Here is a 14238-nt window from a genome sequence, read left to right as displayed (position 1 = left end):
ATAAGACCGCCAGAGAAGGAATGCGATGGTTACTTGTTCACATTTTCCTAAATGTTCTTCCCCTCCCAAAGAGTTTGCTTTTTTGTGTCCACCCTGGCTCAACTCTTCCCCAGCATGCATCCCGGCATCAATTTAAAAAAAATGCCTGGCAGGTTTTGGCAAATAGCTTGTGGGGAGGAAAAAGGCTGAGGTACAAACAGTAAGGTGAGTGGAGAAAGGGAAAGAAATTGGGCGAAGAGAGCGCTGAGACACCGGTGATTGATGTTCTCCATCTCGAGCCGTGAGTGGATGGGCCTGCAGCTGACAGAGCACGTTCTCCCAGAACCTAGTGGGGCGCTTTGGCTCGACAGCAGCAATGCAGAGCGCAGCTGAGAGAGAAACTCGATTTGGCACAAACAGAAAAGTGGCACACAGAGCAGAATCCCTGGATAGATTTGCAGGGTGGCTGTGGACGGATTGTGAAAGCCAGCAACACCCACCATGACTGTGAAGTACCATGCGCAACCACAATATCAGGTCCACAGTCCGGCCTGGTATTATAGCATATTAAATGCCATTGTTTATGACCAGTCCAGTGTTTATGAGAACTAGGCCGGAACATTATGGGAAAAAAATGAGGCTCAAGACCTGAAAATGGCACTATGACTTGTAATTGCTGCTGGGATTGTTGTAGAGAGCTGAGAGAGGGGTTTACTCGAGCCCTGTTCTGTCACTTGTGTCAGGATTATTGAACGTGATTGCTGTAAGTGGCCGTCTGCGTGGCACGGTGTGTGAAATGCAACTACACATTTCTCTACAGCGAACAGCCAGTTTTGGGCAGCTTGCTTTTTGTAATGACTGTGTACATTTTCCTCTGGTGATTTAAAAGAATTCACCTCTGCCTTCCACCTTTTTCTCATATGGTCTGTCCTGCATTCTTAACAAGACAGGAGACTGCTTCAAAGGACACACATAGCAAGTCACTAAATAAGCACGAAAAGCTGTCTATAGTAATAAATAATGTAGAGATTGTAACAGATTGTATACAGAACAGAGGACCTGTTTTTAGCTACATCAATATAGTGTTACATCCCTATTATTTACAGCTATATTTACAGCCGTCAGTGATCCAGCTGTACGCTCATGTAGGCTGCAACCTGACATGGCATTACAACAGTGAGCAACGTAATAAAATCAAGATGATATTTACGGAGCTGTGATCAGGGTAAATCTGTCAGGATGCCAGTTTAAATAACCATTTGGCGCTAATAGTGGTTTAATATAAAACCATTATCGTCATTGCATCATTGATATTACCATCAATCGAATGCAAACGTCCTCAAATAATTCACAGGCATATCGTCTTTCTGGTATATTTGTATGAGGTTCTTGTCACTTTTACACGTTATGGGAAAGTACGCAGAATTCCTGTGTTAAATGTAGTGTGCTAAGCACACAATCACTTTATCGCAGTTCTGTCTTGCTGATAAAGTGAGTGCGAGGGACAGGGGTTTCTTTGGGAAACTCTGTCTGTTTCCTCAGCTGGTAATGAGAGGAAGAGGGCAAGGAATGAAAAAAGGAGAAGAAGAAAAAGAGCAGAAATGCAGACAAAGCAAAAACATGCGGAGGAATTGTCGATGCGAAACACATTTGTGTGTACAGGGATCTTATCTGAACGCATATCATTAGGGATGTGTGTGTTCGTGTGATTACAGGAGAATGGGATATGCGTGTGTGTATTGTTGGTGAAAACGGGAAGTGTATCTTGGATTAATATTTGTGTGAACGCGTATTGCGATAACAGCATGTTTTCTGTTGTGGAGAATGAGTGTGAGTATTCTGTGCTTGAAGTGGATATGTGAAGGTGTGTGTGTGTGTGTGTGTGTGTTTGTAAGTCCCTTCTCTTCTCTGGGTGAGATGTAATGAAGTCAGGCCTACATTACACCCCTCCTCGGGGCTGCCAGTTTCAGAGCTGCACTCACATTCTCATGTTCACACACACAGGCTCATCTTAACGACCCTCAGAAACCAGTATATGGTTCTGCCTTCATTAATGCTTTACACTTTGCTCAAATTGCTCTTTTTTTGTACTGGCAGGAGCAAACCATTAACATTTAGATGGGAGCACAGGAACCTGCTGATGGGAATGGTCGCTCACTGACAGCTTTCAGCACCACATGTCCAAACAGCCAGTGAAGCGGTGGCCTGCAGTTAAAAACGGCATGATATCATGGTCGTAGCTGATTGCTTTGACACTAATTTCAGTACGGGAACATTTCGAAATTAAGAGCAGGCAGCGTGGCTGGTTGCACTCTTTAAACGAGACCAGACTGCAGGAGAAGTAGGTAGATGAGTACACTGGAGAAGTGAGGGATGAGAGCGAGGCAGACACACAGGGAACTGTGTGTGTGTGAGCAGGAATACATTAGACAATGCCCCAGTGCGACTCTCCTCTGTTCATCTTGTTGGAAATCGGCATCGTGGTGATTAAGTGTCATGGAAACCAGAGACCACGCCACTCACTGTACCAGACACCCTACCACACACAGTAGCAAACACACAAACAGAAATATGTCATAGATATGAATATAGACTAGTATATTTTGTTTGCACTCTGAATCTGTGCTGCTGATCAATGCATAGACCCCACTGCTATTTATTGCATCTTCTGGCAGGGAAAAACACGTGTACTCAAATGGATGAAAGAAGATAGCCTACACTAGATTGTTGTGCAGTTTTGGTTTTGGTGTGTCTTTGTGTGCATCTGTGCTGTTCCTGCTCCTGCTCCAAATCCCCACATCAGTTAATTAGTCAGTTGCACAGTTGCAGTGTATTAGCCACAGGGAAGAAACTCAGTCTGAGGCTGAAATGCTCTGTCTGAGTTTGTGTTTGTGTGTGTGTGTGTGTGTGTGTGTGTGTGTGTGTGTATGTGTGTGTGTGTGTGTGTGTGTGTGTGTGTGTACTGGGGGGCAGTGGTGGCCTAGCGGTTAAGGGAGCGGCCCCATAATCAGAAGATTGCCAGTTCGAATCCCGAACCGCCAAGGTGCTACTGAGGTGCCACTGAGCACACACTGGTCCCTGCCTGAAAAATGTGAAAACCTAAATGGATATGATTCATCTCCTAAAGTTATTCCTCAAAAATTGCAGTTTCTGTGAAAAAATCTGTCAAAGGTTAACCAATTGTCATGGCGCTGGTCACATGGCATGGAAAAAGGATGAAATTGCTCGACTTCACAAGACGAGGTTTACTAACAATATATGGTATGTAGACGTGGACGTGGACTAGGGAATACATACAATGACCAGGCAGCAGCATTTTGGAAACAAGGTCCATTTATCCTAGAGACAGGAAATCAGGAACACACAGATGCACAAACTCCAGACCGGAATGCAGGACCAGAGCCCCTCCAAATGTCCGAGTCCTGACACCAATACTATTATATGATTTTTGAAGCAAAATGTACAAGACAATACGTTTTATTGAACATTTTCATCTATGTCAATGTATGTCAAAAAGTTAATTAAAAATTACATATATTTGATATTTTTTACTATTCATATCTATACTGTTGTTGTCTGTAGGAAAGTAAATGTCATCTAAATTCTCATGAAAATAAATTTATCCATAGCAAAACTTTTGGTGCTGTATACCTAATTTCTGTTTAATGTTTCTATTTATTGGTAAACCAGGCAAGAAAACAGAGCTGCCTTGTTAAGTTATTAATAGCAGCATATTAAAATTCTCTGAACACTTACAGATATGACTATGTGGAGGTCCGAGATGGGGTGGACGAGAGCGGGCAGCTGGTGGGGAAATACTGTGGCAAGATTGCCCCCTCGCCTGTGGTCTCCAGCGGCAACCAGCTCTTCATCAAATTTGTGTCTGACTACGAGACCCACGGGGCTGGCTTCTCCATACGCTACGAGGTCTTCAAGACAGGTTTGTGTGTCTTTTGTGCTTTTAAATGAAGTAAGGACCAGAGAAAACAGGGAGAGCGGGTCATTTATGGTCAAGAATGAGTGAAGGAGATACTTTCTTGCCTCTTTGGTGTCTGGGGGACCTCATTACTTCAACTGGAGTCTCCGAACACAAGCCAATTTGATCAAATCAGGAAGCCTTCAGGGTTCCTTCCTCCAAAGTACATGTGTCCAAATGAAACACGTTCACGAATCGTGTTCACACACACTCAAACACAGGGAATGTCTGTCTTATCTGGAGACAACACAACAATGAAGAGAAATTTCCTGTTCTTACATCCCACTTCCTTTGTTTGTGGGCCGCAGGAATGAGGAAAGAGAGAGAGTGAGAGAGAGAGAGAAAGGGAAGGAGGGAGGAAGGGAGAGTAAATTTAGTTAGAGGATCCCCAGACAGGTGCTTCAGACTGGCTTCACTTTAATTAACTCTGCCGTGATCCCTGGCACTCCTCACTCTGACCCTGACACAAGATGGATGGTCCTCTGTGTGTGTGTGTGTGTGTGTGTGTGTGTGTGTGCATGTGTGTGAATGTCAACCACCTCTTTTATATTCCTTGTGAACCTCAAACAGATACCACCCAACATTTACAAAGCACACACACACTTTTCACCTCCACTAAATACTCTGTCCCCTTGAGATGATGCAATTGTGAGGGCTTGTTTCGACCCGTCCACACACGGCACATCCCTAAAGATCGGTGGCAGTTTAATACCCGAGTGGCACCATGATATGACCGGAAGGGGAGCCAGCTTGTGATGAAGCTGCAGGATGGGTGGCTCAGCGCCGGGTGCGTGACTCCGCACTCCTCCCTTGATTAGTGTCCGTTCTGGGAGTGTGCCCGGTGACAACTGGGAAAAGCCAAGCAAATGACGGTCGCCGCCAAGGTCTAAACAAAAGCAACACAGACGGACAATACTGCAAGAGTAGAGCACATAATCATACAGCCAGAGCAACATTTAGCGGGAGAATATTGGCTCATTGTGTGTGTATGGCATCACACGAGAATCTAATTATTACTCTCAGATGCTTAGTGCTGAGAGGTGTGAAGGTGTGCCGCACATTTTAATGAGCGGCCGAGGCGCAGAGAGCATAATTGATCGTATTAGTTTTGTTCTCCTCTCTTTGTGCAGATGCGCGTCGGTTTCCTGCATTCATCAGAAGATATCGGCTTTATTAGAACTGCAGATTAGTCTGGGTGGCTGATCGGCCCCAGAGCTAAACAGGTGGGGACGGAAATCAGACGATAAACGTTGGACACGTTTGCATGCCTGATGATGGAGCCATTATCATGTCATTCTGTCCAGCTTTACTCTTTTTACATTTACACACACACACAAAATTTCCAACTCCCAGACCCACATTAAAGGAGGATAGCAGATAGATGGATAGATGGATGGATAGATGGATGTCAGGGCAGAGGAGAGAGTGTGAATCAGGGAATTAGCTCTGGCCGTGTGACCCGCTTCCCTTTCACCAGCATTTTATCCTCAGACCCAGTTAATCATGTCTCTGGCATCAGAGGCTTTTACGACACCACCTGTGTCAACACACACACACACACACACACACACACACACTCACACACATGCACACACATACATACCAGTATTCTTTCATGTACTGCACGTTCCTGTGGCATAGGTCACATCTGGTGGAGGGGCTTCGTCATCCCCACTGCTAGTCTGTGGTGATGTCAGAGTTATGTGCACCATCTCTGTGTTGTCATGCAATTGAACACACACACACACACACACACACAAACACACACTCCAGTGTTTCCTTATTTGGCAGCAGTGATTTATAACATACACCGTGTAAACTGGCCTATTGAAAGCTCAGCGGCAGGATCAACTGCCATTGTTAAGACATGGGTCAGATTACGCTGCGTAAATCTACCGATTTTGTCTCATTCCTTTGTCTGTTTGAGAACAGTTTGTACACATTAAGACTGGAATGAGGACGATTAAAAAAATACACAGAGGCATTTGGATTCAGTGAAACAACTGAGTGTGTGTATTTTTGTGTTTGTCTAGAGAAACTTGTTAACATTAGGATCAATGAATCACACACTACTGTCTCTTAACATCTCATCATAAATTGTACTGCTTGTTTAAAGACACATTTTTCAAATATTACGGAAGTGAAAGTGTACAATGATGGCGAGGGAGAGTAAAGGAGGGAGGGTGAGAAAGACGGCAGCTTGCAGGAGAATGGACTGGGATGTGGCTGACTGGGCTGCTCACTGGACTCTGTATTTGTCTTTCTCTTGTCCTTTTTACTGCCTCTTTATCAGTGCAGCATCTCCCTGCTGTAAAAAGTTTCTCCGCTGTTTGCCAATGTAAAGAGCAAAGAGTCCCAATCCCTCCCTCACACAATTTTGACCTAGCAAAACCACTATGTAATGTTTTAAAAAGTAATATGTAAAAGCCATGTTCAGACTCATAATATAACTTCAGATCACTTGTGGAATAATTCTAATGGTCAAATCTTGTGCACATTGTCCATATATTGTAATGACAATGCAAATTATGGTGATCCGAACAGACACCCAATATTATTCCCACTGCTTATGCTTTTATGATAGCAGAGCTGTCTCTGCAGGGGGTTGTCTCGAATCAATCTTATGGGTTGCAGTCACTCAGTTCTCTGGGTGAACTGCATGTGCAACTGTACCACTTTTTGAATGTTGTGCAGACTTTGGTAAAATGAAGGGGTTGTATGTGTGTGTGTGTGTGATCTAAGTTTGTGATTGAAGACTTTTACATATATTGTGAACACATTTTTTATTTAGGCCCAGAATGTTCCAGAAACTTCACTGCCAGCAGTGGGGTGATCAAGTCTCCTGGCTTCCCAGAGAAGTACCCCAACAACCTTGACTGCACCTTTATGATCTTTGCCCCCAAAATGTCTGAAATCATCCTGGATTTTGAGAGCTTTGAGTTGGAGCCTGACACCACGCCCCCTGCTGGAGTCTTTTGTCGCTACGACCGCTTGGAGATCTGGGACGGCTTTCCTGGAGGTGAGTTACAAACAAGCAAACTTTGCATTCGGTATTCACTCGCACCTGCTCACATCAGAACACGCTCACTATCGACAATAAAGGTCAAGAGAAGCCCTGTATTGCCTGGCTCTCTCTACACATACACACATTTTTTTTATCAAACCATGAGAGTGGATCTACGTCAATTGCAGGCAGATGACACAGCTCCATACACACACACACACACACACACACAGACTGGCAGCCTTAAGGCCCTGGCCCTCAGCTCACACCATGGCCATATTTAGCCCAGACGGCCCTGAGAAGGGTCTATGTGCTGCACCAAGTCAGCTGCTCCAACTCTTCTAATTATTTATTTTCTGCAGGAGAGGATAGGAGGTCTCGAACCTGCAAAATATACATGATCCCTGCTCTCGTCACACAGGACATTTCTCAACAACAATGCATTCTGATTGGTGTCCAGGGACCTAAGAGAGGAAGTTGCCCTGTCGCACCCAGGCCCTGTTCCATTATGCAGTAGAAAAACAGCCGTCTAAAGGAGGCCATTTACGTGAAGCATGTCCTTATCCTTATCTGCCTGTCCTTATCTAGCATGCTAGAAAAACACACTCAGTGAGTGGGGGGAGGGGACCTCTGAAGTGATTGGTGTCGTGTCATCGACATGTCAACATTCAAAACCGACTCCCAGGGCCAGGTGCCCCTCGGGACCTCGATAGAAACGATCTCCTCCCTTCAGTCGGGAAGGGGGGAGGATTTTGGGTTGTTTGTCTTGGCTGGTTTTGGGTGAGTGAAGGCCAGACCAGGCATCTAGACTGCCATTTTTCCACAACCGCCTTTTGCTGTAAAACAATTCTAGCAAAACAGAGCTGGAGTCGACGGGCTGGGGTCGTCCAGACCCGACTTTCCGTGGTTTTATTTTTCACTTTTGAGGGATAAATGTGCCAGGCACTGACAGCAAGTCTGTAGAGGTCTTTGGAGCTTTCTCAGGCACCATCTCATTATCACCTTTTATTTTTGACACATGGTGAGAAAAAAAAAAAAGATGATAGAGACGACACCTGCTGTCAGCTGAATGACTGCGGCTCCAACTTTCCTCAAACTTATCTGTAGAAATGGAGTCTGCTGTGCATTTCTATGTTGTTTTGTTGTCTTTTTTGAGTCCAAAACTGATAACAACCGCATCCCTCACATGGCAAAATGGCCATGATAGAATGAAAAAATGAAAAAAAGGTTCGGCAAGTATCGCTGTCCCTTCTCTCCAATGGCCTTTTACTTAGACCGTTAACAGAGGAGTCTGGCAGGAGACGTGGAAGAGAACTGGACATTACCTCGGCTGCGCTTCAGATCAATAGCACATTAGTTCATCCCCGATGGAGCACCAGGAGAACTCCCCCCCTCCTTTACAGTCTGCCAGTGGTGGGGAGAAATACTGAGTGCCCCGCCGTATACCCGTACATGCAGCCTGTCTCTCCCTCACACTCCTTCTGCTGTTCTCCTCGCTCCCGCAGAACAGACATCCAGGACTCAAGAGTTCCTGCAGAGCAGCTCTTTAGTTTTACTGAGTCATGTAGATAATGCCAAGGATAACGCCCACACACACACATACACACATTATATGGGTACCTTCAGCTGCACCTGGTTTGAGACATGTCCTGTGAAGATTAAAATGAGCCAATAGATCCCTGTCCTGTCTAGAACACTGAGCTAGAACACACACATCTAAATCTCTTTCATCTCTCTCCCCAACTGTAGATGAGAGAAGATGAGATGTAGGATTATGTCTGTGTGTGTGTTTGTGTTTGGGGGACTGGAAGAGAGACAGTCTCAGTCCTCAGATCACAGAGCTGCCAATCAGAGATCAGGAAGCTGAGCGCCAGTGTCCGTATTGCTCTCATTAAAATCTGTTTCTTTTCAATTCATGCTTTCCCTCACTTATCGTCGTAAATATTTCCTCTCCTCCCTCTCCCTCTTTCCCTCACTCTTTTCCAATCCTTCCCTTCGTTCTCAAACATCCCATTCAATGTGTTCAGTGGAACGTTTCGCGGCCTCTCTTTTTATTGCCCTCTCTTTCATTACCTTCCCCTCCTCCTCCATTTGTTTGCCAGCTTTTTCTTTCTCACTCTGTCCCTTCTTCTCTTTTGAGTGGCTTTTGGAAACTCAGCCATCTGTGGCCACGGCTACCTCAAGACCAAACCAGCGGGGGCATTAAAAAGAAGTCCCAGGAATTTATGACAGAAAACAGAGTGAAACGCTGACCTTGCCTTGTGCCTGGCAGACCTCCTTTTCTTCCTCTCCCATTCTTTCTGCCACTTTTATTTGCACACTGCAGGATGAGTGGGTGGGGAACATTTAAAACTTTTTACGTGTGTTAGTGTGAGGTCAGCTAGCACCAATGCTGGTGTCATTTCTGTGGGGATGGCTGCTTCCAGTATATCAACTTTGTACATATATACACTTTGTACACAGATTCATTGTGTACATACATACAGATTTTTTATTTACACATATTCACATATAAAAATTAATCTATACACATTTATATTTTCATTGTTTCATTGTTTATAGTGTACTTTATTACTGTAATTATTTTGCTCTACTCTTCGGGAATGTCTGTGGCTATGCAAATTTACTACTTGTGGCACTTATAAAGGATTATTATTTTATCTTATGCTTTTAAAAAGTGAATTGATGATTATCCTGTAAAATAAATGAAGCTTCCCAGCATCATCTTCCTTTGGCTGCTCCCATTAGCGATCGCAACAGCAGATCAACCATTCTGGCTTTCCGCACAATTGGCATGCCAAATTTTTACGCCGGAGTTGTGGAAAATGAACATCGAATATATTATGTATGTTTTTTATATATTTTACATATTCTATATATTAGCAGCAAGATCTAAATTTCAGGCAAACAAATGTCTGAATGTATTACATGAGAGATATTATCCATACATTTGGTAACCAATGGGAGGGCTGTAAGCTACATTATGTCTAGTCCTTCTATTTATATTGGTGATAAGAGAGTTATAGTGATGAGCTGAAGAGGTTCAAAGAAATGCAAATTACATTACAAGCCTGGAGACATTTTAACAGACTTGGCATCTGTAAACACAAGACATTTTCCTCGGTGCTCCACCAAATTTTCACGATGCTTATTTACAACACATTCAGAACCTTTATCTAAACCCACCCAGAAAGGTTTGACTAGACTGCCTTCCACAGGCCACTGGGGTATCATGTATCACATTTGAAATTTTCAAATGTGGTAAGAGGTGCTGTTTTGATTGGGAAACGTTTAACAATAGTTTCCCAATATTCATATTCAATATTCAATATTCATTTTTTTTTTACTTTTTATAAGAAATTTGGATCTTTATAATAAACAAAATCCTCCATTTGTTTGTCTCTCTCTCTCTTTCAGTGGGTCCATATATTGGTCGATACTGTGGCCCGAAAACTCCTGGTCGTATCATCTCTTACACAGGCATCCTGGCACTGACAATCAACACCGATAGTGCAATCGCCAAGGAGGGATTTTCTGCCAACTACACCATCATCGAGCGCACTGTGCCTGAAGGTGAGTGACTGCTCCCGATCCTGTCCAGCCAAAAAAGCTCTTCCTAAAATAGACTATAAAGCTATAAATACCCTTTCTTGCAAACAATATCTACCTCAAGGACCTTTGATCAATGGGACTAATGACATTTTTAATGCTAATTCTAGCACAAACTCACTAGATAGTTTGAGATTCCACATAACTAGATAAAAAAAAAAATCCACTGTTGCTTTTTTTTCAAAATTACACAATGGAATGATACCTATAAATAGAAATGCTGGCTATAGCTGCACTGCAAATTAATAAATTGAGGACTTTAATATATGTTAATACACAGATCTGAGGACTTGGACACCTTGGCAGGGAATAGCTACTCTGTTTAATAACACAGAGGACACCAGGAGTTATTAAATTAACACATCTTCATGTCTCACTGCAAACACACTTGTGTTAAGTGGATGCATTCAGAGTCATGGATCATATCACCCTGTTTTATGAGCACCAGTTCGTACGCTGCTGCTCAGGAATATTCCATCTCACCCAACCATGCAATTCCAGAAGACACTTTGCTGCTATTTTTCTAAATCAGATCATCCGAGAGGTTCACCTTTTCACCCCAATTTGAGAAATGGTTTAACTAAACATTTCACTTGCATCAGCAGACACTAGCAACTTCTTGAGCTTCTTGAGACTGTAAATCTGTTTACAGATGACCTGCAACCTTTTTAATCCTTCTTTATTTCTCTCGCTCCCTTCTGGTGCTTAATGAATCACTTATAATACCATATGGGTGAATAAGTGCCCACAATACAGTGATGTGCATTTCTTTGCATCTGAAAAAGCAATTTTTTTTCTGCAATCATGCAACATAAGTTTCAATTATGCATTTAATTTGACAACTAGTGTGTGTGTCACAGACTGCATACGGTTGTTTTTACTGTTTTCTGTCTATGCTGGAGAATTCATTGCCTCGCAGAGCAGACGGCATAATATGAATTATTAATTGGCCTCATAAATCTACATCCTTTAATTCTCTCTTTTTTATTTTCCCCGTAAGTATTTAACATGGCTTTTTAACAACCCACAGTTGCACTGAAATTAGCCAATGGGGGGCAGAGGGTGCAAGGCTTATTTATATCTTCTTTATTAACTAACACATCTCTTACTGACCCCTTTCTATCCAATGCCTCACCGCTGGGATTTAGGGGTGTATTTTAAAAGGCTTGTCAAGACTAAGACTAAGTAATGACCATAGGAAGGGAGGAGAGAGAGCTAGTGTCTCCAGGAGGTTCAGGCTGGGAAAGATTGCAGAATGGAAGGTCTTTCCTGTCTGTCTTTGATTGATTGTTTTATGGGAGATTGAAGTTCAAGAAAGGAGGAGGCCTTACAGTGGGAGAAAATGAGGGGGAGGACGAAGAGGGATGGAGCAGGGATATTATGAAAAATGAAGTGAGAAAGTGGGGTAACGGTACACTGCATGTGTGGCGAGAGAGGCATTGAGAGATGCAAAGATGTGTGGACGAGCTACTGCTGTAGCACACACAGTATTTCTAAGCAAGGCAGAAGCACCTAAAGCAGGGCGATGGCTGCTTATGTGGAGGGTGTTGAACACACACTGTCTAAATTATGACAGCATAGGTTCTTAGGACCACATTATGGTCCTTATTTGCGTTAAAGTTGGGGTGTGAGGTCAGGCACTTTCAGGGATACACCATATACCATTTTAACCAACTGAGAGGCTTTTAGACAGAATGCGCTGGGTGTGAACAGTCATCCGTGTCTACTGTAACTGCTGTCTACCAGCTAACACAGATGGCATCTCCATCTGCTCCATGGCTCAAAGTCTTGTACTCTGTCACTGGGCTGCAGCACGATTCCTGTGTGTGTGTGTGTGTGTGTGTGTGTGTGTGTGTGTGTGTGTGTTTGGTATGCCCACAAGATGTTTCTATGGGTAAAAGAATGCCTGTGAGCGCACCCATGATTGGTGTGTTTGTATATGGCATTTGTTCAGGGGGGAGCATGTGTCAGTTCTTTAGTAATTTCTGACCCCTTACACACATACACAATGGCCGCTGTGCCTGGGCGTCTGGACAACGACCCTCCAGGGGTCCCGGTTTGAACTCTGGCTGACCCCTGATCTACAGTCATTGCGCTTGAGATCCCTGGAGACGACCGTTCCGTGTCATCAGAAATAATCAACACAGACGTTAACCTGTGTGGTAGACCGTTTTGTCTGCCTTTCCACCGGAAATCAGACAGAATGACTTTGGCTTTTCCATTCTGACAAGCTCAGAGTTAGGGAATGTGCGCCATGTGCGAAACACACAACCACAGCAAAAACTGCCAGCAAGAAAGTTTCTAAAAGAGGGCCAAAGTTCCCAAATGTTCCATAATGCATAACATTTTTTTCCATCTCCCTATCTCTTTGGTAAGAGCATAAGCTAAATGTTTAATGAATATGGCTTTATGTCTTAATGTAGTAAACTTCCTCTGTGCACCTCCATTACAAAGAAAGAGGGCGAAAGAGAGAAAGTGTGTGTAAGGCAAATTGCTGAGGCAATTTATTTATTCTGGCCACCAAAGTGGTTTGCCCGAGTGGTGCCTTCAGTCCCTAGAGGGACTCTGGGCAGTGGGGACAGTCTTGTGTTGACTTCCACTTCCATGCTTCTGATGAGTGCCTTTCTTTTGCTGGTATCTGCTGAATACTCAAGCTACCACAGGTATCACACATCTTTTCATATGAAATTTTTCATAACCAATTTTTTTGCCTCATATCATAAATTATAAATAAATACATTTGTATGTATGTATGAAATAATAGTCAACACAAAGGCGAACCTTTTGTGGTACATAATTACATAAATCTCTGAAACATCCATGCTCCTATGCATGTCATAGCACTGCAGGCAGCTATTAATAGCAGAACATATTGTTCAACATACTGCAGCAAGAAAGAACTTAATAAGTCTTCTTCTTTCTGTTTTAGATTTTGACTGTACAGAGCCATTGGGAATGGAATCAGGCGAGATCCCAGCGAACCAGATCATCGCCTCCTCCCAGTACAGCGCCAGCTGGGCCCCGGAACGTTCCCGTCTGAACAACTTTGAGAACAGCTGGACTCCATCTGAGGACTCCAACAAGGAGTGGATCCAGGTACATCCAGATAAATGTCATTTGCATATGGTCAAATAAGTTTATACAAAACTACCTCCTGAAACCTTTACGGAACCTTGTCTAGAGCCGACTATTCAGGGCTGAAAGTTTGTACTCCAGAGATATGTTATCACAGGGGTTTAATATTCTTCTGGCTTAAACAAGTAATTTCTTGTTGGATAGCAGTAGTGTGGCTTGTCGACTTAGCAATTTTTCTGGCCAGTCAGCAGTTCAGGAAATCTACAAATACGACCCGCAAAGATGATGAGTCATGCCAGCTTCCGCAGAGATTCCAGGCTCAAGCACTCCAGCTTCAACAACAGCTCCGGTTGTTTAGGAGGTGCTGTGTGCTTCTCAGCCTCACCTCTGCCTGGTGTTCGATGTTAAAAGCATGTGTACATGTGATCTCAGAGTCCACAGATGTCCACAGGACTATCACAAAAGGTGATGCGTACTTATTTAGTAGTTCAACAGTGTTGTCTTGGGTATTAGTGACATTCACTTGCTTGCCACCATGTTGTGCAACCATAAAAAAAAAAAAAAAAAAAAAAATTATATAAAAATAGTATAACAG

General features: G+C 43.4%; 1 protein-coding gene across 2 annotated transcripts in view; it reads left to right on the top strand.

Moving 5' to 3' along the window:
* Window positions 1-14238, top strand: part of nrp1a (neuropilin 1a) — a 49629-nt gene that overhangs the window by 15173 nt on the left and 20218 nt on the right. For both annotated transcript variants that reach the window (XM_028970818.1, XM_028970819.1), the window contains exons 3-6: window positions 3738-3919; window positions 6747-6974; window positions 10377-10532; window positions 13498-13664. In XM_028970818.1, the coding sequence (XP_028826651.1) occupies window positions 3738-3919; window positions 6747-6974; window positions 10377-10532; window positions 13498-13664 (733 nt within the window). The remainder of the gene's footprint in view (window positions 1-3737; window positions 3920-6746; window positions 6975-10376; window positions 10533-13497; window positions 13665-14238) is intronic.

The sequence above is a fragment of the Denticeps clupeoides genome, chromosome 2, assembly GCF_900700375.1.
Source record: "Denticeps clupeoides chromosome 2, fDenClu1.1, whole genome shotgun sequence".
NCBI lineage: Eukaryota > Metazoa > Chordata > Actinopteri > Clupeiformes > Denticipitidae > Denticeps > Denticeps clupeoides.
This window is presented reverse-complemented; position numbering and strand designations above follow the sequence as displayed.